Here is a 24,834-nt window from a genome sequence, read left to right on the forward strand (position 1 = left end):
GCAGTGAGTGAGTGAGTGAGTGAATGAGTGAGTGAATGAATGAATGAATGAATGAAGTCATTAATTTCGGGGACCTGCGCAGCTTAGGGAGCATACCCTGCGTTCTTACAAAGCTCCCCAGGAGGGTAGGCCGCACGGGCGGCCCGTCATCAGAGGTACGAAGGGGTGGGTGGCGAAGGCCGAGGGCCCCGAGTTCCAGGGCCAAGGGACCCCGCGCCGCCCCAGGCTCGAGTCCCCCCACTGGAAGCTGGGGCTCGCCTCCCACACTCCCACAAAAGGCGCTACCTGCGATCGCTAACTATTTTCCCATCTGGAAAACGTCGGGGGGCGGGGGGAAGTGGTGACAAGCCACGGCCGGGGTAGCGCTAGTCCGGAAGCGTGAGGGAGGAGGGCTGAGGGGGTCTTTCCCAGCTCCCGCCAGGGGACGGGAAGCCTCGCGAGATTTGGGGTCGGCCTCGGCGTTGCGTTGCTTAGCGACGGGGAAGACGCTCGCGGGCCCCCAGGCTAACCCCCGCGGTCGCCTGAAATCGCCTACCATGGGGGCCGAAGGCGGCGGCCGCAGCTGTGGGACCACTAGGGAGCTGCAGAGGCTGAAGCAGCAGGCTCTGGAGTACTACCGGGAGAACGACGTCCCGCGCAGGCTGGAAGAGCTGCTCAACTCCACCTTCTACCTCCAGCCTGCCGACGTCTACGGGCACCTGGTAGGGACCTGGGACAGCACCCTTTTCCCTCCAACCCTCCTCCACCCCTCCCCGCCCCCCCCCGCCCCGCGCTGCGGCAACGCTGTGCGCCTGCGCCGCGAGGTCGCGCATGCGCGTCGCTGTCGCGGGGTTGGCGACCGGGGTTGTGCGGGAAGGCGATCCTGAAGGACAGAAGCAGAGCGGGTAACCTGGGGCGGAGGAGATTCCAGAAAGAAAGTGGTGGACAGGAAGCAGCTAGAGGATAGTGGGCTCCAGGCGGATTTGTTGCTACGGCGACAGCTGGAGGCCTGCCAGGCTGCCTCGGGACCGGCCGGCCCCGGCTGCCAGTTGTTCTTGTAAACACAGACCTTAACGCCGCGCAGCTCCGTTGACCGACCTCCAGCGGCCTCCTCTTGATCATGGGATGAACGCGTCGGCGTTCGCTACGATTTGGCCCTGGCCAACTCTGAGACCTCAGACCCAGCCCGCTCCTATTGCTTCCAAGTTTCATTCAAATCAAGCCTGGCTCCTGCTTGGATGCCTGTCCCCCACCTGACCCCACCTACGTAAACTTCCATTTCAGATCAAAGCCTTGGCTGCTGCGCCCTGGACTAATTGTCCTTCCGCGGGGCCCAGTCCCTGGGGCATATTTTGGATGCACAGTGAGCTCCGTGGAGAGCAGGTGCCTTTTCCTATCACCTTCCTGGTTGCTGTGCCCAGTGCGATTTCTGGCACAAACCTTAGCCTTAAGCAGTGAGCAGTTGAAACAAAGGCAAGTGTTTTTTCACCTCCAGACCCGTAGGTATTAACCAACACTCACCTCCTGGAAGGCAGCGTGCTTGGGACTAGTAGGAATTTGCACTACGGTGAGGTACGACAGGAGCAGAGCATGTCAATGCTGCGAAGAAGCCGGATGTGTTCACAGGGTTCAAAAGCACATTTTATGGAGACGGTGGATTCAGAGAATACTGGAGGAATGATTGTTTTTCTCTCGGGGCCTATTACATCCAAGTTGGGGGTGGAATGAGGGCGAAGTGTGTATTGAGTTCCTTGTGTTAAGTGCTTTATATGTTATTTCACTTCATCCTTGGGACCCCCTGTGAGGTAAAAATTATGGTCCTGTTTTACAAATAAAGAAACTGGCCCAGTGAACTGAAATTTTTCCCCAGGGGCACAATGAACGGGAGGGAGAAATCAAGCCACGTCTTTGTCCCTAGTACCCAGCAGAGTGGCTGGTACATGGTGGACACTCCACAACTATTGATAGGATGAATGAATGAATGAATGAATGCAACTCTGAATTCCACTATTTCTTGCTAGAGGAAATCTTGAAAGTGAACTGGTCTAAGCTCCTCATTTTACAAAGACACCGAGCTCTTGTCTCATAGCTACTTTGAGCAAAAGCTAAGCCCGGAAACTTGGACTCTGGTTCCCTAGTGTAATGCTCTGCCCAGCCTACCAGGCAGCCAGGACTTTAGTTCGCATAGCTCTCCGAGAGTTTATACTTTGGTTAGAGACAAAGCCATATGTTTTTTAAAATGGATACTAGATAAGGTGATACACAGTAGTGTGCTGGACTGAGGGACAGATCACTTAAGCTTATTAAAGGATCCAGGGTTGGGGAAGATCCCCATAGGCTGTAGGGTCTGGGAACGTTTTGGCTTGGACTTTGAAGGTTGTTAGGGAATTTGGGTGGGCAAAAAAAGCAACCACCTTTTCCTTATCACCGGCCTAGTTTGAGCCTTCCTTATTCTCACCTAGTCTCTCCTTCTATTGAGTCTGTCCCTCATGGTGCTGCCAGAGGATCTTAAATCTGAACATCATTCTTTTGCTTAGAAACTCCTGTGGCTACCCATTGCCTGCCGGGTAAGATCAAACACCTTTCGGTGTGTGATTCATAGTGCTCACCTCTACCTCTGGTAACCCTCCCTCCCTCCCTGGCTCCTCCATATGGCCCACTTTTCCCTAAGGCCTGAAGTTTCCCACTTCCCTCCCCTTTGCTTATCCTAGTCCCCTGGTTGGCAAACTGCGACTCGTGAGCCACATGTGGCTCTTTGGCCCCTTGAGTGTGGCTCTTCCACAAAATACCAGGGCCTGGGCGAGTCTATTTTGAAGAAGTGGCGTTAGAAGGAGTTTAAGTTTAAAAAATTTGGCTCTCAAAAGAAGTTTCAATCGTTGTACTGTTGATATTTGGCTCTGTTGACTAATGAGTTTGCCGACCACTGCCCTAGTCCATCTACCAGAAGTATCTACACTGGACTTCCATCGTCTGTCTGTTGAAATACTGCACCTCCTCCAGTGTTGAGCTCAAATGCCATTTCTTGCATGCTTCTCTTACATAGTAGAGGATTCAGACCCTTGTGGGCAATAGCCATACTCTTTATTCCTCCCTCACAAAATTCACAGGTGAAAGAGTGTGGGACTGGGAATCAGGCAGATGCTTAGCCCTGTACTAGCCTGCCATCTGGGTGGTCCCCAATGAACCATACCACCAGAGTGAACGGACTTGTGTGAGTCCCTTCCACATTGACTCAGAACTTGGCCTTGTGACTTGCTTTTATCAACGGCTCATTGGCAGGCATGATGCAGAGGCTGAGGCTTGGTTCGTGCTGCCATACAAGCCTTGTGGTCTTGGAACAATCCCTCTTAGAATCTAGTCATCATGCTGCTGCGCACAAAGACACCCCATTACCCTGCTGCAGGGAGAGGTCGTGTAGAGAGAGGCCCTGGCAGTTTGAGACGGGTCCAGAATGCTGAGTCATGAGCCTGGTGTGCTTATTAGAGAGCCCTATACCTTCTGTCTGAGCTCCTGAGTAGAAACACCATCTCGAATCTTTTTATTCAGGCTCCTTGCGTGGGCTCTCCACCTCAGCTTCATTCTCTTTCTTCCGTCTCGTTCTTGGATCGCTTCCACATGGCTCCTGCTCTTCTTCCACATCAATGAAACTGCTATTCCTAAGGTTCCAACAATCCTCTTGGACCACGTAATTCTATGCACGAACCGATGGCCAGTGCAACACAGCCTCTGCACAACTCTTCACCATTAAATTATCGGAGGCCTTGCCGGGAGGAATAAAAACTGGCCCCCTTAAGGTTTCTTAAGTTTTAATGCAGCCGTGTTCTAGGGACCAATTGACTCAGGTATCATGGAGGGATAGGTGAGGACCAGCTAAAGAATGCCACAGGGCCTTTAACTAAGAAATGCATGTGAGTTTCTGCTGAGAGTTGAAAAGACAACACATCACCCCGTGTACCGGAGACTCAGCATCAGGCGACATCCAAATCTCCGTGAGTGAGGCCGGGGCAGTTCCCACAGAGCAGCTAGGCTCATCCTGGCATGAGGAGGACACTGGTGGGGGCGGGGAGGGGGATGCAGGGTGTTTTTTTTTTTAGAAACTAGAGTAACTGTGAATGACCTTTTAAAGGTAAGTTAGTTGTGGTATCCTGATTTTCATCTTTCTGTGTTGAAGGCAAACTGCTTTTCTAAACTTGCGAAGCCACCCACCATCTGCAAAGTGGCGGGGAAGCATGTGCTGGACGGACTGGGACTCCCCACCCTCCAGGTGGAGATATTCTGCACCATTCAGAATTTCCCCAAGGTACGAGGCAGCTTAAATGGGTTCTTTGCCACATGTACTGTCTATTTTGTGGGAAATGAATGTTGTGAAATACAGTGTTTGTGAAACACACCCACACCCACATACATTTTTCAGTACGCATGTACATCAAGTGTGAACCATACAATCAAGCATGATGGCTTTATTATGTTTCAGTGTAATATGGTACAGACATGACATGCTAACTTGAAGACAATCCAAGGTGGAGAAAGGAAATGGGGTAAAAATCCTTTGAAAACCTGACATTATTACTGTGATGAGTTCCATAAATCTACAGATAGGTTTATAGATTTATAGATTTATATCTAGATTCTATATAGATTTAAAGATGTGTAGAGTGAACTACATAAAGAAAAATGCATTTTCGTAATTTTAATAATTCATTTTAATTGCTACACTTTAGTAATTCATATGTACTGTTAGAAACAATTTTGCTACAGTTTCTGGAAGGAAAATAATTATGATTAAATCTGTTTGTATACTTTTCGCTATTTATTGGAGAGCTAGTGATAAAAATGAACTTAAATATAAGGCTTTTCTAAGGGGATTTTTGTTGTTGTTGTTGCTGCTGTTAATCCTCAACCAAAGATATTTTCCCGTTGAGTTTTAGAGAGAGTGGAAGGGAAGGAGGGAGGGGGGAAGAGAGAGAGAAAAATAGACACATCGATTGGCTGGCCCAACTGGGGCTGGGGATCGAACCTCCAACCAGGTATGTGCCCTTGACCAGGAATCAAACCCACGACCCTTCTGTGCATGGTTCCACATTCTAACCACTGAGCACACTGGCCAGGGCCTAAGGGGATTTTAACAAGGCAATAGTTTTAAATGTCCCCTGAAGTTGTGTTCCATAGTATTTCAATTGCTATAAAAATACCTCAAGGAAAATTATATATCCTCATTTTCCCTTTGAAAGTAGTGATAAAACATGCACATTAAAAGCCAGATACATTTCCCATTTTCTGCCAGAGGTAGAGAAAAAGTAGAACACATTGTATTCTTTTCAGTACATTTGTTCTGTGGTGATGGCGACTCACTTCGAAGTCTACGAGAACGCTGTGCCCGAACTAGCTGAAGCGATGGAGGCAGAGAGGTTGGATGCCGTCAGCATTGCTGTGCAGTGGGTCAACGAGACCATCACCCAGGAGCTTCAGGGCCTAGAGCCCTCCAGCCAGGCTGAGGTGGACCAGGTGCTCAGGTAAATCTTCCACTTTGAAATGTAAGTGCAGTCCTAGCCGGTTTGGCTCAGTGGATAGAGCATCGGCCTATAGACCAAAGCGTCCTGGGTTCGATCCCCGTCAAGGGCACGTACCTGGGTTGCAGGTTCCTCCCAGGCTTGAGCCCTGTTGGGGGCATGTGCAGGAGGCAACCAATCAATGTGTTTCTCTCACATCGATATTTCTCTCTCTCTTTCCCTCTCTCTTCCACTCTCTCTTAAAAAAATCAATGGAAAAATATTCTTGGGTGAGGATTAAAACAAAAAAGAAGTGTAAGTGTGCAGTATAAATATATATGTTTCCTTTCCATTCACCTGTCAATAAAACACGTCTGTCATATCCACAGGACACAGCAGTTAGTCAGTGAAGAAGCCTATGCCAGAGCAGCAAACTTTAGCATAAAATGTTGCTTTTCTTCTGAAAACCATTATTAAAATTTTACTGTGGAAGGCTACATAAGGACTTCCAACCTCTTTCTGTGCATTGAGCTTCCTTCGGATTCAGTGAAAAGATTCTCAGGAATAGAATTAAGATTGGAGATGATGTAACCTCCCTCCCTCTCTCTCCCCACCTCCTCATATGCCCTCATTGAGCATCCCATAGCCTTCCATATCGTCACAATGAATGAGTGATGCTTATTTTCTGTCCTCCAGACAACCAGGTCTTCCATACCGTGCCCATAGGTTGACTCTGAAATGTGAAAACCAAGGGACTGTTTAGTGGGGCTTTGTGAGTACTGTCCAGTGCCCAGTGAAGTAGAGCCTAGCATTACTTTTCCTTTTGTGCAGGTTCAATGCCACAATCTCTTGGCCAAACGAAGGTCAACTGGATTCTGTTTCTCTAAGCTTCATCACTTGCTTAATTGTACATAACATTATATTTGAGTTTGCTTCAGAGTTGGATCGTGACCCTTGTAAAAACCTTTTTGTAAAATTAGTTTTTGGTTTCTGAATGCTATTACACTTATTCCTGTGTGTGTGTGTGTGTGTGTGTGTGTGTGTGTTTTGTGTGTGTTTGTCTGTTATTATATCCTCAGTCATACCTTCCATTCTATACATTACTTCTTTTCTGGAGCTTTCTTTCCCCAAACCTCCCATCTGGACTGGCTCCTCTCTAGCTAGGTCCACTACAGAGATGCCGTAAGACATCCCTTTCTTGTTCTCCTATTGCCAGATCCCAGGTCCTCCTCTTTCTCAACTTGCTGGATTACATCCTTTAAAAGTAAGAATGAGAAAAGGATGTAAAGTTTTTGAGTTCTTACATGTGTGAAAATGTCAGCATGTTGCTCTCATGGTTGAAAGTTTAGCTGAGTATAGAATTCTTGTTTCAAATCAATTTCTCTCAGCACTTTAACATCACTGCCCCACTGGCATCTGGATTATTAATTAGTCTAATGCAAATCAGATTCCCATGTCTTTGTTGACTTATTGATGCTTTTTTTTTTTTTTTTGTCGACGGGAACTTTTAGCCTCTTTTCATTCTGTGTGACTGAAATTTTATATAGATGTGCCTAAGTGAGATTTCCCCAAAGTTTTTTTAAGCCCCACCCTCCAAAAAAAGATGTCCCGCACATAGTGCTATATATTTCATTGTCTATTCTTGATTCATTTTTTATTCTGATGGTCATTTATTGAAAAAGAAATTCAATAGCCCTTAATCAAATTACATCTTCAAATTTACTTTACAAAGATAATCAAATCTCAAATAATTTAAAAACAAGGCTGAACTCTTTAAACATTTATTTCCAGGCCAAAATTAATTTCAGTTCTTGAACACGGTTTCATAATAGCGCCATTATATTTTGGCCTTGGAAACTGAAGCTGATTGTTCTTAAGTAGCTAAACAGCAGAGTTAATTATTAGAACATATTGGGGTCAGCACTAAAACATGACCAACATGACCAGGGATATTCCTAAATATGCCACTCTGCAGCCCTATTTTCTTGCCATTAAGGACATTCTTTGAAAATAAAGTGCAAGAAGATAAGGAGAGAAAGGAATTGGAAAAGAGCCTGGAAAACTCAGCAGTACACATACCTTCATCTCTGATGCCACCTCCACCACCGACTCCTCCTCCTCCGCCTCCGGCAAAAAAAAAGGGACAAAAGCAAGGTCAGCGGCTTATCATCTTGCAGAACCTTTAGTAACCAACGTATGAGGAAAAAAGGCTGAAGCTCAGACTGCCTCGTTGAGTTAGAGTCTCTTAGCTTAGACCTAGGTTGGGCTACCAGCAGGTACCATCCGTCCTCCACGCCACTTCCTTGCTTGAAGCGTCTGTGTTGGGCTGTCAGGGTTTTACCCCATCTCACCCTCCGTTTATTTGTTAATTTATTTTTGTAAGATGAACATATTTCTTACCCAGAGGTGAGCATTTACTAAATACACCAAGTGCACTGAATGGTGTGGCAATGCCGGAGACAGGGACGGGGAGGATGGCAGGGGGGACCTTTAACTGTTCCTCAAAATTTCCATTAGTTCATCAAGAAGCCACTCCATAATTTAAAGATAACCAACATTTTCTCAGTTCTATGTAACATGTTAATAAACAATGTATTTGGGACACTTTGCTATCGTAAAGCAAATAATCGCAGTCATCATGCCCTTTGCTCCATGCCTTCCAACAGCCCCTCCAGTAAGTTAATTCTGGAGCTGCTGCTTGTATTGTAACCGTATTCCGTATATCTGTCCAGCTAGAACACGCTCCTTCAGGGCATGAACCATGCTTTGTTCAGTTTAGCACTGCCAGTGCCTAGCATGATGCCACGTGCAAACTAAATACCCACTTCCTGTGGGTTCCATTGAATAAAAAACCAGAACCAGAAAGGGACCAAAGAGACTGAGGAGACAAAGTCTCTTATTTCACAGATTCAGATGCTGAGGCCTGGGATGGGGAGGAGAATTGCCTTGGACAAAAAAAATTATGTTAGACCAATCTCCTGGGCAGGTGAGGACAGCCACTCCTGAATTACATGCAGCGACCATCAACGGATATTCATTTGGCGGTTGCTTTTGACTGATACAACTTGGAACACAAGAGAACATACAGCACTTTGCTCTCATGGTTGACAGTTTAGCTGAGTATAGAATTCAGAGGGGCCAGTAACTTGCTAAACATTTACTATGCGTTAGGTGCTTACATCTTATTCCACTTATCTTACCTGCTTGACCCAAGTAGCTGTGGGGAAAAGAAGGAGACAGGAGGGACACAAGAGACTGATGATGGATTCCGTGGTACCTGCTGAGCCTGGGTGGCCGAGAACGTATGAGAGTGAAAGATGAAGGATTCTGGCTGGATGGTTAGGTCTGAAGGCATTTCTAAAAGAAAAAGGCATTGGCTGGGGGCTGGTGAGAAAGATATATAGCTTTATGCACGAAGAGATGTTCAACATCAAGCTGGGTATACAAGAGCTGTGGTGGTATAGAGAAAAACAAAGGATTTGGAATCCTCTCTTTTTTTTCACTTTCTGATAAATAGTGGGCAAATCTTTTGACCTCTCTAAGCCCTAGTTCTGTTAGATGGGACTGTGGGATAACAATATCTGCCCATATTGGATGTTCTACAAAGTTCTTAGAGAGGCGAAACCCATGCCTAAGGATTGAGCACTGGGGAGTGGGAAGTGAAATCAAACAGATAACTTGTTGGGGTTTGAGGTGGGGAATATGTTATTCTCAGCCTCAGTTTTGAACCTGTCTTGGTGCTGAGCTTTTGTATCTGTAAAGTAAAGCCTTTAAAAAATAGTTTTCTTAGAGTCAAACTCCCTAAAAAGGAATCTGTTACCAATGTTTTCCCCTCCAGGTCGGAAGACTTCTATCACAGAGAAGCCTCTCCCACCTCCGGAGCCTGCTGAGCCTGTGCTCTGTGGCAGCATGGCCGTGGGGGCGGTGTCACTAGCCGTCGCCAAAACCAGTGCCGCGCTGGACAGTAACCCTCTGTACTTCAGTATCGCATCCCTGAAGCACCAGCAGGCTAGTCTCCGTTACATTCCATCACAAGGGGCTTGGGCATCTCGGTCTGAATGGACCATGTTTCTCATCTCCTCTTGCTTTGGTTCTATTTCAGGAACAGCCAGCAAAGCTAACTATTCCGTTGCTGATGGTATCTCTGGTCAGCTGTGGGAAGTCGTCGTCTGGGAAGCTGAACTTAATGAAAGAAGTGATTTGTATACCCCATCCTGGATTAATGGCTAAACAAGTACCTTACATTATCTCAGGCTACTTTTTCTAAAAAAGATATACTCTGTCGTCACTGAGTTTTTAAGTGTAGGTCCCGAGACTTATGACTCCAAGGGAGAGGGAGTTAAATGTAAAATGAGACCAAAAAAAATATTTTAACAAATCAGGGAAATGGGAAGAAAGCAAAACCTCCAACAAACAGGCACACAATTAGACCACCCGGGATCTCTGCTTCATTACACCACTGACTCATGCTAGTGACTCACAGGGGAGCCACTTGCGTGTAACTCTGCAGGCCTTCTATTGGGAGAGCTGAGATATCTGGTCCATGCACTCCAGCAGCAACAAGAGGGAGCTGGCACTTTCCTAGCAGCCCATTCTGCCAAGTTAGAAACTCCAGGGCCCGAAGATGACAGATGGCAGATTGCCAGGCACATAAGAGAGGGTTAGTGCATGTTTATGGAATATGGAACGAAGGAACCCAAAGTTGCACTTTTATACTTAGTGGTGTGCTATTGTCTATACTGTTCATGTCTTGACTGAGTCAATATCTTTTTTGTTGTTGTTGTTAATACCCGAGGGTTGAGGTATGTGCCCTTGACCGGAATCGAACCCAGGACCCTTCGGTCCTTGGGCTGATGCTCTATCCACTGAGCCAAACAAGCTAGGGCAATATCCTTCTTTGAAGTATTCTACTAAGTAGGCATTGGGGAGAACTCAGTGTTCATGTTCTAAAGGGGATGTTTAGGGAAAAAGTACAGGAAGCTCCATCCCCTCTGCTAATACAGAGTGATACAGTGAAATATCAATATTTTTTAAACCCCAAGATGGTCTGTGGTAAAGAATTCTTTTTTAAATAGAATAACCATTGCCTCCCAATTTGTCCATTGCAGAAGACTAGGATTTATCTCTGGCTCACCATCTGTCAGATCAAGTTCAGATCCTGGCACCGGGATTGTTATAGAACAATGTAGTGAAGACTCTGTGTACCGTGTGGGTACCAGAGCACTGGCCTGCCGTTCTTTATCTGCCTTCCTATGCAGATCCCACTGTCATCAGAATACGCTTTTCCACTTTTTAAATGACCGTGGGTTTATAGGAGCTCAAACACTATCATGCAGAATCCCTTCGTGACCTGTGACGGGTAGTGCCAGAAGGTCCCGTCAGGGAGACAGTAAAATAGAGTGAAGTGAACTTGATCCAGCCATCTGAACCAGCCAGTTCTGACAATGAAGAGAGGATACTGAGGAGGAAGAGCCTCTCATTCAAGTTTGATGGACTGGAAACTGAGGGCTGATGATTAGTATTTAATCTTCTGATTTCGTACACCTTGTCAGGGACCCTACAAATATCCTGAGTTAGAAACAGCTGTGTGTAGTGAACATTTTTGTATTTAAAACTTCTAGACTGCAGTTGTGGAAGATCATGTTTATTCTACTTACAGAGTGTGGAGATGCTTATGGAAATTCAGAAACAAATAAGCAAGACAATTGAAACGGTAAGTAAAGAGAATCTATGGCATCTGGTTACTGACGCTTATATAACTTCTGGTGCCCAAATTATAGTTGGCTATGGAATTAAGTCAATAGTGTTATATGGAAAATGTGTCCATTTGCTTTGGGTTTCCCTTATGAGCCAAGCTTGTAAGCTGTGGATCCAGCTTATGATGGTACTTAGTCTCATTTTGCTTTCTGAGGCAGCTGGCTCTATGCTAAGATCATCCTTAGGATTCCTAGGGAAAGAAAGGATTTGGCCCCTAGGATGTGAGGGGCAGTTTGGAACAGCAGTTAAGGCACAGGCTCCTGTGCCTGCTTAGAGTTCCAGTGTTGGGCAAACAAGTGCCCTTGGCCACGCAGCCCTTGAGGGGGAAGGTCACAGAGGCAGGATGGCAGGCAGCTGTGAGTTGCCAGCTGTGCCATCGTTGACGGGCAGGGCCGAGGCCAGGAGAGGGATCCGATCCTTGTCTATAAATTTGCAGACGTGCTACAGAGTTCCCAAATACCCCTCCACCCGGTTTCCCCCAATGTTACAGGACATAATGTAACAGGACATAATACCATGGTATGTTTGTCAAAACTAAGAAACCGAAATGGCACATTGCTATGAACTAAACTCCAGACTTTACTCAAATTTCACTGGTTTTTCCACTAATGTCCCTTTCCCGTTCCAGGATCCAATCCGGGATCTCCCATCCATTTAGCATGAGGCTTTGCAAGCCCTAGCCCTTCAGCCCCTGTAGAATGGGGCCTGAGACATGATAGCATGGGGACTTGAAGGAACTTTGGCTCCAATGCTGTCTTGCTGGCACAGAGTCCATGCAGGTGGGGGTACCTCCCTCCCCTGTAGTGATGGGATGGGGGAGCAACCATACAGTTGACCAGAATTGCTTTTAAGCACCAGCTTGGAGCCAGGTTCTGTGACACTATTCAGAATGCAGTCCTCTTTATGGGTGACCCACCTGCAGATTTGGACAAGTTATCCCTGACCTTGCACTCTGCTTTGCCCCTCATTAGCTGTGTGACGATGACTACCCATCTCATGGGGAGACTGTGAGGAGGGAATAAGTACAATTCAAGCAACGTGCTCAAGAGTAGGAGCTGGCATAACAGTGAGCAGTACATACTGGTGGTTGTTATCAGAGCAGGTGGAGGAAATCCGGCCTCGAGGATGAGGAAATTCAGGTTATCTGAGCTTTCTGCATTCAGCCCGACTTTCAGACGTCTTACTGCCTTTTGATTATACAAGTAGCTCATGAATGTACTTGTGAAAATTCAAATACTGGTAGAGCCGGTCACCCCTACCACCAGCTCCCCACCGTGCCCATGTCTGCCTTGTTCACCACTGTGTCTCTCTTGCCTGGCACGTGGACCCGCTCCTCTGTTATTTCTACCAGGGGAGAGAAAGTTCAGCTGACTCCATAGTGCAAAGAGCAGGATAGTTGTATTTGCACGTACTTGAGTGTGAACCATGCTGATTTTTGACAAACATGACCCCGTTTATAACCAGTAAATGCTGGACATGAAAGTGCAGCCTTATCACTCCCCCAAGTTGTGGGAACATGTCTTTGGGAAATACCTTTGCTGCTCATCTCAACTGACTTTAACACACATCAGAGTCACCAGATTTAATGACCCTTGGCTGTTTTCAAAAGCCATCCCCCCCAGTCCCCCCTTGTAGGAGAAAGTTGTTTGCACCCTGATAATATTTGAAACAACATGTTGGGCCTGTGAAAGCAAATCCCACAGTGGTCTTATTCCTTACGGGCAAGGAGGGGACTTTATATGAGTAATACTTCATTTATATGAGTAGAAATGCATGAACAAGCATCTATATGCCCCATAGATATGATTGGAGGCAGGAGGTAAGGATGAACTAGTGGGAACATGTGCCTGATTTTGAGAAATATTTTAGGGTTTATAAAAGTAGGGAGTGGCTGGCATGATCTGAGTGTGTGTGTGTGTGATTCACAGTGTGTCTGGCTGGGCTCCAGAGGCCAGAGGACCTGAGCTTTGCTTGCTGCCCACAGATAAGTGATACCCCACTATCTTCTGTCCCACAGCCCCCTCCTCCAAAAGCAGAGACGAAGAAAGGGCATAATGGAGGCAAAAGAGGTCAGGTTAGTATATGCCTTTGGTTACCGCCCTTGTATGTGACGCAGTTCATCCATGTATTCCCTGCCCCTTGGGCTCTCCCACAGTCACTTTGCTCCAGGACCAGGGCTAATGCAAGGGGGAGTCTGCACTAAACCAGGAGCACTGAACCAGGCAAGCGAGAGCTGGAATACCACTCCACCCTCGCCTTTCTGCCAGCAGGCTGGGCCCCGGCCTTCTGTGCCGGCAGGCGTCTGGCCAGCCGACGTCTCAGAGGAGCATTCTGAGTAACAGGGTTACATTTGAAACCCGAGGCAAAGTATTGGGGAAGTTGAATCTCTCTGCTAACAAGATGAAAGACATATCAGGTGCTTTAGATTTTAATCATACGACTACCAATAGATTTTAATCATACGACTACCAAGGAGAGAAAGGCACAGAAAGATAGCCACTCCTTACGTCTGGTCCCCGAAGGCACTGAGGCACCATTTCCGATGACACGTTGCCAGATCTCAGATTTTGCCAGGAGAGTTAGGCACACTGTTCTTGGGAAAATTTGCCACGCTGGCTGCAAGAGCCTCGGGAGACCAGTTGAACTCGATCCGTTGGTCCTTTGGTATTGTGGGTGCTCTGAACACAAGAACTTCCCCAGCTCTTCCTTTGTCGAGTAGAAGGTTCCTCTCACTAACATCAGAAATGTTGGATGTACTGAAGGGTCCTGGGTTTGATTCCGGTCAAGGGCACCTACCTTGGTTGCAGGCTCGAACCCTGGCCCTGGTTGGGGCATGTGCAGGTGGCAACCAATCTGTGTGTCTCTCCTCTCCCTCCCACTCTCTCTAAAAATAAATGGGAAAAATATCCTCCAGTGAAGATTACAACAATTAAAATGTTGGATGATTCTTAGAATTAACTAGGGCTATTGCCAGTAAAAAGGGGATATTTATACCTAAGTTCACACTTGATCTTGAGTGTGGTTCACACACACACACACACACACACACACACACACACACACCCTTAAGCCCTCAGAATTACTGATATTGCTTCAACTTGTGTTATAATTGCACGTGGCGGTTCATGACACAGGCACATGAAGGCTGACCTCTCAGGAGAAGCATGTGGCTGCCTTGCTCTGGGGTCCTTTGACTCCTCAGATCTTCTTCCACTGAAATCCATCCTCAGCTGCACCCTCTGAGCTGAAGTCTTCAATCCTTTTTAAAATGAAACCCCGCTTGAAGGAGGGCTGCAGTGCCAAGTGTTAGCAGTTATATTCCACTAAAGGAAAAGGGACACGGGAAAGAGCAGGTCTGGGGGAAGAGGGCAGAGTGAGGGACAGGCAGGACAGACGTCTACAGGGACAGCCTGGACATTCGCCAACCTGGTGGTGCGGCTCAGGTGAGCCCATGTGCCAGGGCGGAGCCAGTAAAGCGGTAACATGCGCACCCAGAAGACAGGAAAGTGTGTTCTCCAGACCCTGCTCGAAATTACTCCCAGATACCACAGGGCAAACGTATGCCTGGAGGTCACCCAAAGGTGAGTGGGACTGAGACAGAGGATTAATCCAGAATCAGAGGAGCGCCCCTCCACCCACCAGAGTTGTTTCTAAAATGTGCCCAACACGGGAGACTCCCAGAACGTGACGTGTTGTGCTTACACTCGTCATTTTCCTTTGACCTTGCAGCAGCCGATCACTGGCAAGATGTCCCATCTGGGCTGCTTGACCATCAATTACGACACCATAGAGCAGCCCCTGCTCCTCATACAAGGAATCTGTGCGAACCTGGGGCTAGAACTGGGGACAAATCTGTACCTGGCCATCAACTGTGCTGCGCATGAGCTGGTGGACTATGTAAGTTTCTTCTCCAGAACATTTGCTTTTTGTTGACGTCACATTATTTTTAAGTTAGAACTCAAAGGAAGAGCTGATCTGTGTATTTTTCAAACAGATCCTATTTTGTTGTTGTTAATTTGAGGGGGTGGGGGGGTCCCAAATATAAATGGAGTTGAGAAAGCCAAGTTAGCTACTAACCAGAGAATAATAGAACCATATACATGCTTTTTAAAATGAACAGAAAACATCCTAAGTACATATAGACTTTCTGTAATAAAAGTGACTAGAATGGGCTGCTTACATTGCAATCATAAGAGCTATTGAGACATAATTTCATGGACTGGGATGTTTTGCTGAGTACAATCACTTGGTTGGTAAATGCTGAATTAGTCAAGCGTAAAAAGTAGATCCATTGTAACTGTGACTTGATAAACCCTTCTAGACACATGGCTCTCGAAGTTTGTGCTGTGACTCACTTTTAACCTTTTGCACTGGGATGTCGAGAGTGACTCGACACGGTTAGCATTAGAATAAAGGAATCGAGAAAAAAGCAAGCGAGTGCAACCCTCTACAATCTGGGACCGCTCAGGGGATGTCCGACGCCGGTTTAGACCCGATCCCACAGCAGTCAGATATCCCTCTTGCAATCTGGGACCTCTGGCTCCTAACCACTCGCCTGCCTGCCTGCCTGCCTGATCACCCCTAACCACCTCTGCCTGCTGGCCTGATTGCCCCCTAACTACTCCCCTGCCAGCCTGATCACCCCTAACTGCCCTCCCTTGCTGGCCTGATCACCCCTAACTGCCTCTGCCTCAGCCCCTGCCACCGTGGCTTTGTCCAGGACGTCAGGAAGATGTCCGGTCTAATTAGCCTATTACCCTTTTATTAGTATAGATTTCCAAGTTATTGAAGTTTATGGGCATATTTAGAGAATATACCAAATTAAGCCCATCACAGTGTTAGCCACAGTTTGGGGTAGGGCAGAGCATTTGTGATGAAACTTCACCTAGGGACCACACCACATGAAGTTATTTTTAAAAGCAAGAGAATGGAAAACAGGTTTTATTTAATAATGTTGTAGCCCTCACTTCCTTGGGGGACTTTATCAGCCATTAGCCTTGAAGTGTGGGAAATAGTTATATTAGGAAAGCTATTACAGGTTGTCTGTTTTACACACATATACATACTCCCCATTTCCAAATACATAAATGCTGAGTCCAGGTTTTGGAAAATGCCCAGCACATTCATGGTGACTTGGTAATTCATGTCAAATTCAGGGGGTATGACCAAATAGAATTTCGCTTTGATTTAGCATTCTAACTTTCAACTTCAAAGGAAAAGCTGAACAGTATATAGGAACCCTAAGTTTCAGCTGATTTCTAAAAGTTCTTTTACTTTTCTAAAGAAACTAAGCACATAAAGGAATGTTTAATGTACTTTGCTGTTCTTCACATAATGATTGGTTCCTAGGCATACCATTAAGAAAAATAATTGCATGTTTTCATCAGCAACGTATACCAAGAACTATGAATATACTGACTCCTAGTGCTAACTTGAATGGGTATTTATTGCTCAGACTGAGTAAAATATATTAGCTTGACATCAGATAATTCTTACACTAATATTAGTTCAAAGTATAGCATTTTCTTACTGACAAGATAAGGGTTTAAAACCTTCAAGTATAGAAACTAAAAGTTCTTGCCCTTAGCCGGTTTGGCTCAGTGGATAGAGTGCCATCCTGAGAACTGAAGGGTCCCAGGTTTGATTCCAGTCAAGGGCATGTTCCTTGGTTGCAGGTTCCATCCCTGGTTGGGGCTCGTGCAACCAATCGATGTGTCTCAAGTCAATGTTTCTCTCTGTATGTCTCTCCCCCTCCCTTCCACTCTCTCCAAAAATCAATGGAAAAATATCCTCAGGTGAGGATCAACAACAACAACAACAACAACAACAACAACAACAACAAAGAAACTAAAAGTCCTTGATGCTATTCAATGTGAAAAAAGTTAAGAAATCCTTTGCATTATGGATTTCTTAAGAACCTGCTTAATCCCAATGGAATCCAGTCCATTAGCCTCAGCAGCAGGAAGTCATAGCAAACCAAACAGCCATTCCGTTCCCTTCCAGCTCCCTCAGTATCCCAGGTGCCATCCCTGAACACAGACTTGGAGGAAAGGTGCCGTTTTACAGAGAACCTACACAGATCCCGTATCCCTGCTAACCTCTGTACCTAATGACTCACCAGACTTCAAATGAATGGGGTTGCACTAGAATTACACTTTCAAGACAATACTGGTATGCTGAGAAAGGAGTGCCTTCACATAAATCACCCTATCTTTCAAAAGCCTAGTCCTGCTTTCAAATTCTGGAATATTTCCAGTAGAAGAAATCCGCTTGTTCAGTGAGTTGGAAGATGGTGGGTTCTGGCGAGTGGGCAGGTTTGCGTGGCGCTATGGTTTGTTTTATGGACTTAGGTTGTTGCCCATTTACCTAAGCACCATGTCATAAACCTAAGGAAGAAATCATTCCCCTCCTACTCTTAGTTTTTTTGTGCAGAAGGCTTCATCCGAAGTCACTGGGGCATCAAAGGGGATGGCGACTTGCTTTTCCCAGGTTAATATATAACAGATGTTAAAAGTAAAAGGGTACATTTCTTATGTGAATTTGGCCTGAAAAGAATCTGCTTGTAATCTTTTATGTGAAATGAATGAAAATGTATTTGAACCCCATTTTTGACATTTGAGGAATTCAGTGTTTACCCTCTAATATCTTCCTTACACTCGCCAGAGTAAGGGGAAGTATGAAGTGATGATGGGAACGTACAAAAACACCACTGAGATGGTTGACCTGTATGTGGATCTGATCAGCAAGTTCCCTTCAATTATCGCCTTAATTGATCCTTTCAGGAAAGAGGTAAAAGGATTCGCCTTGAATTTTATAATAAAATCTCATTCTTTTGGATCTATAATTTGAAATGTGTTGTAATTTGGGCTGGGAATGAGTTGCTTGCTTCCGGCATTTATGGGAATAGGCACTTACTAAGCAAATGAATAGCAGAAACACTATGACCTAGGAGTGTGCCTGTCCACAGAATGAAGCAAGCTATCCCCAGGCACTTCAGGAGTATCCGTACATTTACAGGCAACCTAACTGATGGCCACAGAGCCCGCTGTGCTAGCTGGAGCTTCAATAGGTTAATCATAGATCATTTTCAAGTGCTCATGACAACAGGACTTCCACTAGGCGAGTGGTCGGCAAACTCATTAGTCAACAGAGCCAAATATCAACAGCACAACGATTGAAATTTCTTTTGAGAGCCAAGTTTTTAAACTTAAACTTCTTCTAACGCCACTTCTTCAAAATAGACTCGCCCAGGCTGTGGTATTTTGTGGAAGAGCCACACTCAAGGGGCCAAAGAGCTGCATGTGGCTCGCAAGGCGCAGTTTGCTGACCACGCCCTAGGCCAACTGTTTTTAACCTAAATCCAGTTACTACACATGCACGAGAGTAACAAAGCTATATATATATATTTTTTTAAAAAAAGGTTTGATTTATTTTAATCTATTCAAGCTAGTGCCTCTAACAAGTGTTGTTTATGTGCCATAGAAGACCATCTCTCTCCCTTCAAGAGCAAAACTGAAATTCTTGATTTATGAGTGTGAGAACCATTAGATAAACTGAACAGACACCCTCTCTGAGATAACACAAGGTCTCACGTTTGTGGGGCAGGAAGAGTGCCAGGTCTGGCTGGGGTCCCCAGGCTCTCTCAGTCCCGTCTTCCCTTTCACGGCCTTAGCTCCACCCCAGGGCATGCAGGAGACATAGCCTGAGCTCAGCGCTTTCATCTTGTCTGCTTACCAGAAATAACAGCAGCATCTTCTAACCAGCCAGTCTTTAGCAACAGTATGGATAATAGAGCGGGTGAGGAAAGCCTGGCTTTGAAGAGCTTCAGAATCAACGTGGAGCACAGCAACTAATGTGGATAAACATTTTATTCACTAGATCTTTACGCTCAAATGTAATCGTGTTAAGTTTCTGTTCCGAGAAGCTCGTTAATCTGCGTGGCTGTGGTGTAGGCACCCTTCAGCTGCAGGTGCGAAAGGAAGCCGTGCGTGTTATCTCAGGAGGGCGTACACCTGTATGTGCTGTATGACTCCTGTTGTTCTGTGGTTGTGTTCAATGCCGTGTAACGATCCATTCTTAACTCTTCCCCCAGGACTCTGAGCAGTGGGACAGCCTCTATAACGCGCTTGGTTCCAGGTGTTACATAATTGCAGGAAGTGCCTCCAAAAGCATTTCCAAACTTCTAGAGGAAGGCAACATCCGCACCCCCAGATCCAGTGGGCGGATCATAAAGCACACCAACCAAACGACCATGTCCGACTTGGTGGCAATAAGCAACCTCATCGACAGTGAGTAAAAGAGCGGAGGTCGCAGACTCAGCATGAACTCGGTTATACAAGAAGCCGAAAACAGGCTGTCCGGTGGCTAAGAAAAAGCATGGGATAAACCCGGGAAGGAAAAAACAAACCCCACCGCCTATGAGAGAAAATAAAAGCAGCTTCTTCACGCCACAGCGCCCCCTGCCAGCCCCAGCCCCGGAGGGAGGCATCTCCTTTAGCGAGGGCCACCACAAAGGCGTGGGCCAGGCCACTGCCCTCTCAGCTGCACCTCACAGGACAGCGATCCCACTTGCCCACACTGGCTCTCTTTTTCTTTTATTCCTCAAAAGTCTCAAACTGTTACCACCTTGAGGTCGTTCAACCTGCTGCTCCCTCAGCCTAGAATGCTCTGCCCTGTCCTGTTACGTGGCTCGCTACTGCTGACCCCTCAGGTCTTCTTGCCTTAAGTGAAACCTCTTCTTGGCACCTACAGGGTGGGGCAGAAGGAGGTTTACAGTTGTGAGTACATGAAGCAGAGTTTATTCCTGTATTATTATTTACTATTATGTTACTGGCCATACAAATAACTGGAAACCTCCTTTTGTCCCACCCTGTCTCTGCCTTCCCTGACTCCCTCCACCCCTTGCAGTAAACCTTTCCCATAGCAGCTTATATTTCCCCTTCGTAGTAAGTACTGGCCACAATTACTCGTACAATTACTTAATGCCGGGTATCCACCACATGGCTGTAAACTTCCATGAGTTCATGGGCGTCTTGTTCACTGAGGCACAGTCCCTGAAACACAAGTATCAGGAAGTAGGCAGAAGGCTAGTCTCAGACCTGGAGCAGGCCTCAAAGTGGGACCGGCATCCAGGGGCCTGGGCGGGTGCCGGAGAAAGGGATGAAAGGCCTGTAGACCCCAGGCCGGAGGCTGCCCCGGTCCAGGGCCCACCACTCGGCAGTCAGACCCTCACTCACTTCAGATTGCTGCTGTAGCTCCCGCCTCTAAACACACAAACACTGACCCTGTAGGAAGAACTTTGGCTCACACTCCTTGTAGACTTTGGTCCATTCCAAGGGGTTTTGAGATCCTGAAATGATTAAATACTCTCAACGCTGCTCTTCTGACAAGTCAACATTCAGATTGACAGGCTCCTTTGAATAAAATTCTACACAGTGAGTTGTAAAATTCATTAGGTACATCAACTCCCCACGCGATGTCCTTGCACTTAGAGTGTCCTGACTCAAAGATGCACTTTTCTTCATTGAACAAGCAGGAAATCGAATCATGGTGTACAGCTGTGGTCTTAGAAATGCTATTGATCTAATTTGAGCATTTCCCCCCTTTAGTGGAAATAATGGTGAATCTTACAATTTGTCATACCTTAAATTTGACGAAATGTAGCATTCATGTAGTATTTAGCATCCAAGCTACTGGAAAGGGGTGAACAGATAAAACCGGGGTTGGGGGCGGGGGGAGCAAATATTTGGGTTAGAATTCTCAGGTGGTCAAACAATTGAATTGTCACGGGAAACCTTGAAATCTCTGGACATTTTTACATATTGCTCTCAGAGGCTCATGCATATGCAGATTGTTTCTGTACCGTGGGAAGCTGAAAAGAACTCCTCTGCCTGCAGGTAAGAAGCACGTGGCTGTCTTTGGCAGCACGGAAGGGGAGTCTTCTGATGACAGCCTCGTGGACCTGGTAAGTGCTGAAGGCTGGTCAACGGCAGAACTGCCAAAACACTGCTTTTATCGGGAACTGGTATTTCAGAGAAATCCAGGCTTTGGCGGGGAAAGCCCTGTAACCTTTTACAAAATAGGCTTGCCTCCTCCCTTTTGCGAAGAGCTAAACTTTGACCTTTTAAAAAGAAGAAAAATGGAAGTCCCGGGGAAAATGATGAGCACACTTAAATGACTGGGCTGTACACCTGCCGTCTCACCCCCTAAAACGAAGTGAGAAAGGCCAGCATGTTTTTAGGTACAGTCAGCGGGCCCACACGACCAGTGAGGCGTGTGATGCAGGCACTCTCTCTGTCTGACACCCTCCGCTTTAAGCAGGCCCCCTTGCCTACGTAAGACAGAAAAATGAAGTGATAAGAGAAACACCCAAGGAGCACACAGGGACAGTGTCCTTTCAGCAAAATGTGACTTCTCCATTTCAAAAAAGTTGTTTTTTGCCCTAGCTCGTTTGGCTCAGTAGATAGAGCGTCAGCCTGCGGACTAAAGGGTCCCAGGTTCGATTCCTGCCAAGGGCACATGCCTAGGTTGCGGGCTCGACCCCCAGCAGGGGGCATGCAGGAGGCAGCTGATCAATGGTTCTCTCTCATCATTGATGTTTCTCTCTCTCTCTCTCTCTCCCCCTTCCTCTCTGAAATAAAAAAATAAATTAAATAAATAAAAATAAATAAGTAAAATACGTTGTTTTTCCCCTTTTTAAGGCCGTTGGACTGGGTGTCCAGTTTATCAAGTTGGGAGGTCTTTCCCGCGGAGAACGGGTGACCAAGTACAACCGCATTTTCACTATCGAGGAAGAACTTGTCCACAACGGAACACTGGGTATGTGCTGCTTTCTGGCTTTGTTTTCACTTGGCCGTGAATAAGAGAACAAAGATGGGGAGGGGGGAATAGAAGTCCCCCAGCAGGAGGGCAGGGGACTCCGAAGACTAGCAATAAGAGCTGACAAACCAGGATGGCATTTGCCACAATGTGTATTGTTTCCTTAATGGATTATCTATTTACCTGAATGTTTAAAACTCTCGCCGGCTGTTCGTCTTGATAAATAGGCTGCGTGATGCTTTTCAATAGAATTGATTGATTGGAATCTCCAAGCCTACCTTTTGTTGCGGTACAAATCATAGCTGAGGTTTCTCTGCACAACACAGGAACATTAAAGGCAGGTTTTCCCTCATGGCTTTTGGAAACGGCTCATTTTACTTAAGACAAGTGGGCAGCGTGTTCATTTTAATGTTGTACTTTGGGAAGACTGTGGTCTCAAGCGAAATGAACCAATCACTTATGACACGAAACCTTTGTAAATTTGCATGGGTCCAATCACCTTGTATACTGGCTTAACTGGAGAGAAACACTCCAAATATGCAATTCTACTTTTTATATTATCGATGGTGATGGCCAAAAGTACATTTGTAGCGCACGGAGACATTAAAAGGAACCAATTGTTATTGTGGAATTCTAAAGCTACTTTGTATTTTAAGATAGAATAAATGAATTGGTATACTGAAAACAGTCTATGTTATGTAAATAGTGCCGACAATTAAAACATGCCATTTTCTGGGATGCTATAAATGAGATCTGTGAAAGGAGGTAGACGCATTATAGGATGTATTGTGGAGCACACCAGTGGACGCAAGGAACCAGTCCTACTTTATGACTCAACACATACATTAAAGAGGAAAAAATATAGAAACCAACAGAACTTGTGATTATAAATGTGTCATGTTTGACATGTGTCATGACCTTGAAACACACCCGAAGATTCACAGAAAAGGCAGATATAATTGGGAGACCATCGCTGAGTCACGTAAAGGAAGTCAAAATTCACTTTGTGTTGTTGGTGTGTGACACAGGCTTGTTGTTTCAAACAGGTAACATCATATTCTCCCTGCACATCGCCTGGTTATTTTTTATGTCATACTGACCCATGGGAGCCTTAGGCTCCTTACATGACTTATCACATCTCCAGCCAGACCTAAGACGAGGGAAACAGCCGCTTCAGGGCATCAAAAAGGACCCTAGTGACCGGGGACCAGCCCTCCCTGGTGGCAGAGCAGGCCCCTGGGCTTTCCGGAATGGATGCACAGATGAATGAGAATGCTCGGACACTGGCAGTGCTCCATAATTATTAACAAACCAAGCGCCGGAAAGACAGCTAAGAAAACACGGTCACAGCCCACGGGGACCAGACCAGAGCAGTCTAAGTCTGCACTCGCTTACCCTGGAGTAGTCAGTCAGCAAGGGCTTGTGCTCATGCACAGGACTGGCCTTCCCTCTAATTTATCTTCTTCCTCGTAGCCTTTCCTGCTAAGCCACTGCCCAAGTCCGCTGCATGTAGAATGTCCCAGAAGGTTGTGTAAGGGTGCAATGCACACCCAGAAGACCAAGTGTATTGCAGTTCATGTATAACCAAAACAGGCCCATTTGAATGGTTCTGGAACCCTCTCTGATGGTGGAGTGACACCTCTGGGCATTTCTGAGGATGATCTTTAAATCAGACAACGTCAGAATTGGCACCATTGGATGAGACAGTAAACATTATTGTCCTTGCTTCCCAATAGGTTTCAAAGAAGAACTCACCTTTGTTCAGTTGAACGAGGAAGACGAAAAGGCTGCCGAGGAGCGGGAGGCCGCGGCTGCCCTGGCTGGTGAGCTGCCCGGGCGCCCGGAGCCCATCTTCCCCACAGAAGTCGTAGAGGAATCAACCTGAGCACGAGCACCTTCTGGACCGGGCTGTCCACACCCACGTACAGCCACATCCGAGTTATCAGGCCGGCAGGTCTGAAGTATGTCTTCTTCATACCGGTTTTGCTCTAAAACTTCACTAACCTGTCTCCCTTCTGTTTCTGCTTCTCCTGTACCAGTTGGTGAAATACACAGGTAGCATTTCTGCCTGTCTGTGGTCTGTGTCTCACAGCCGTCACATTTCCAGGCAGGTTTTGTTTACGTACCTGCTGTCCATTGGGGAGGGCAAGGGGGTGACCCGGTAAAAATATCCGGGACTTTTGTTGCCAGCTCACGCTCAGTGCAAACACCTCACCCTTTACAAGGGAAAACGTCTCTGAAAAGCAGATCTTTTACCCCAGGAGCTCTCTGTGCCAGGGACATGTGTGCTTCTGTGTTTACCGTACACACCCGTGCTAGGAAGCACAGACACGGTTTTGTAGCCAACCTCACGCAGAAGTATGAGCATTTCACCATCCTGTGTAACAGCCAAGCAGTTGCCTTTGCCCCGATTCCCTCCTCTCTCTAGGTGTTAGTTCTTCTTATATTATGTATATCCTTGGGAGTCTCCTTCAGTCCTTCTTGGGACAGGAATGAGTATAGTGAATAAACACATGCACGGGTGGATAACTATTCTTAAGGGGATTAAATGCTCATTTATTTACATGACAGCACCTGACAGGTGACTGAAGACAGTGCACGTGCAGGGTGACTGCCTGCCCCGCTGTGAGCCAGCAGAGAAGGAACAGAAATGAACTCACTCAGTCACGTACCTACAGATACCACCTGCTTTGTATGGTTTAGATTCTCTGTTAAAAGTTATCGTTTGCTTTACCCAAAAATTATATATAAATTGCTATATACTGACCTGTGGGAGAGTTGGCTAAATTTA

The 24,834-nt window shown here is 46.3% G+C and overlaps 2 protein-coding genes across 4 annotated transcripts in view; one reads left to right on the forward strand and one right to left on the reverse strand.

Moving 5' to 3' along the window:
* The window catches only part of HSPA12A (heat shock protein family A (Hsp70) member 12A), a 111,999-nt gene extending 111,276 nt beyond the window's left edge, over window positions 1-723 (reverse strand). Inside the window, exon 1 of the mRNA XM_028149551.2 lies at window positions 536-723. Within this exon, the coding sequence (XP_028005352.2) occupies window positions 536-538 (3 nt within the window). The 5' untranslated portion in view covers window positions 539-723. The remainder of the gene's footprint in view (window positions 1-535) is intronic.
* ENO4 (enolase 4) lies at window positions 536-24,109 on the forward strand. Of its 3 annotated transcripts, none has more exons than XM_008144421.3 (14): window positions 536-701; window positions 4,151-4,279; window positions 5,302-5,492; window positions 7,465-7,622; window positions 9,307-9,476; window positions 9,571-9,702; window positions 11,128-11,181; window positions 13,243-13,299; window positions 14,955-15,122; window positions 17,889-18,014; window positions 19,318-19,513; window positions 21,122-21,189; window positions 21,926-22,043; window positions 23,780-24,109. In XM_008144421.3, the coding sequence occupies exons 1-14, from the start codon at window positions 537-539 to the stop codon at window positions 23,926-23,928; spliced, it is 1,881 nt and encodes a 626-aa protein (XP_008142643.2). In that variant the 5' UTR covers window position 536; the 3' UTR covers window positions 23,929-24,109. The 3 variants fall into 3 exon arrangements, with proteins under 3 accessions (XP_008142643.2, XP_028005359.2, XP_028005360.2); XM_028149558.2 differs by having other exon boundaries at window positions 9,571-9,663; XM_028149559.2 differs by lacking the exon at window positions 17,889-18,014.
* Window positions 24,110-24,834: the final 725 nt, after the last annotated feature.

This window comes from Eptesicus fuscus, chromosome 17 (assembly GCF_027574615.1).
Source record: "Eptesicus fuscus isolate TK198812 chromosome 17, DD_ASM_mEF_20220401, whole genome shotgun sequence".
In the NCBI taxonomy this organism is placed as follows: domain Eukaryota; kingdom Metazoa; phylum Chordata; class Mammalia; order Chiroptera; family Vespertilionidae; genus Eptesicus; species Eptesicus fuscus.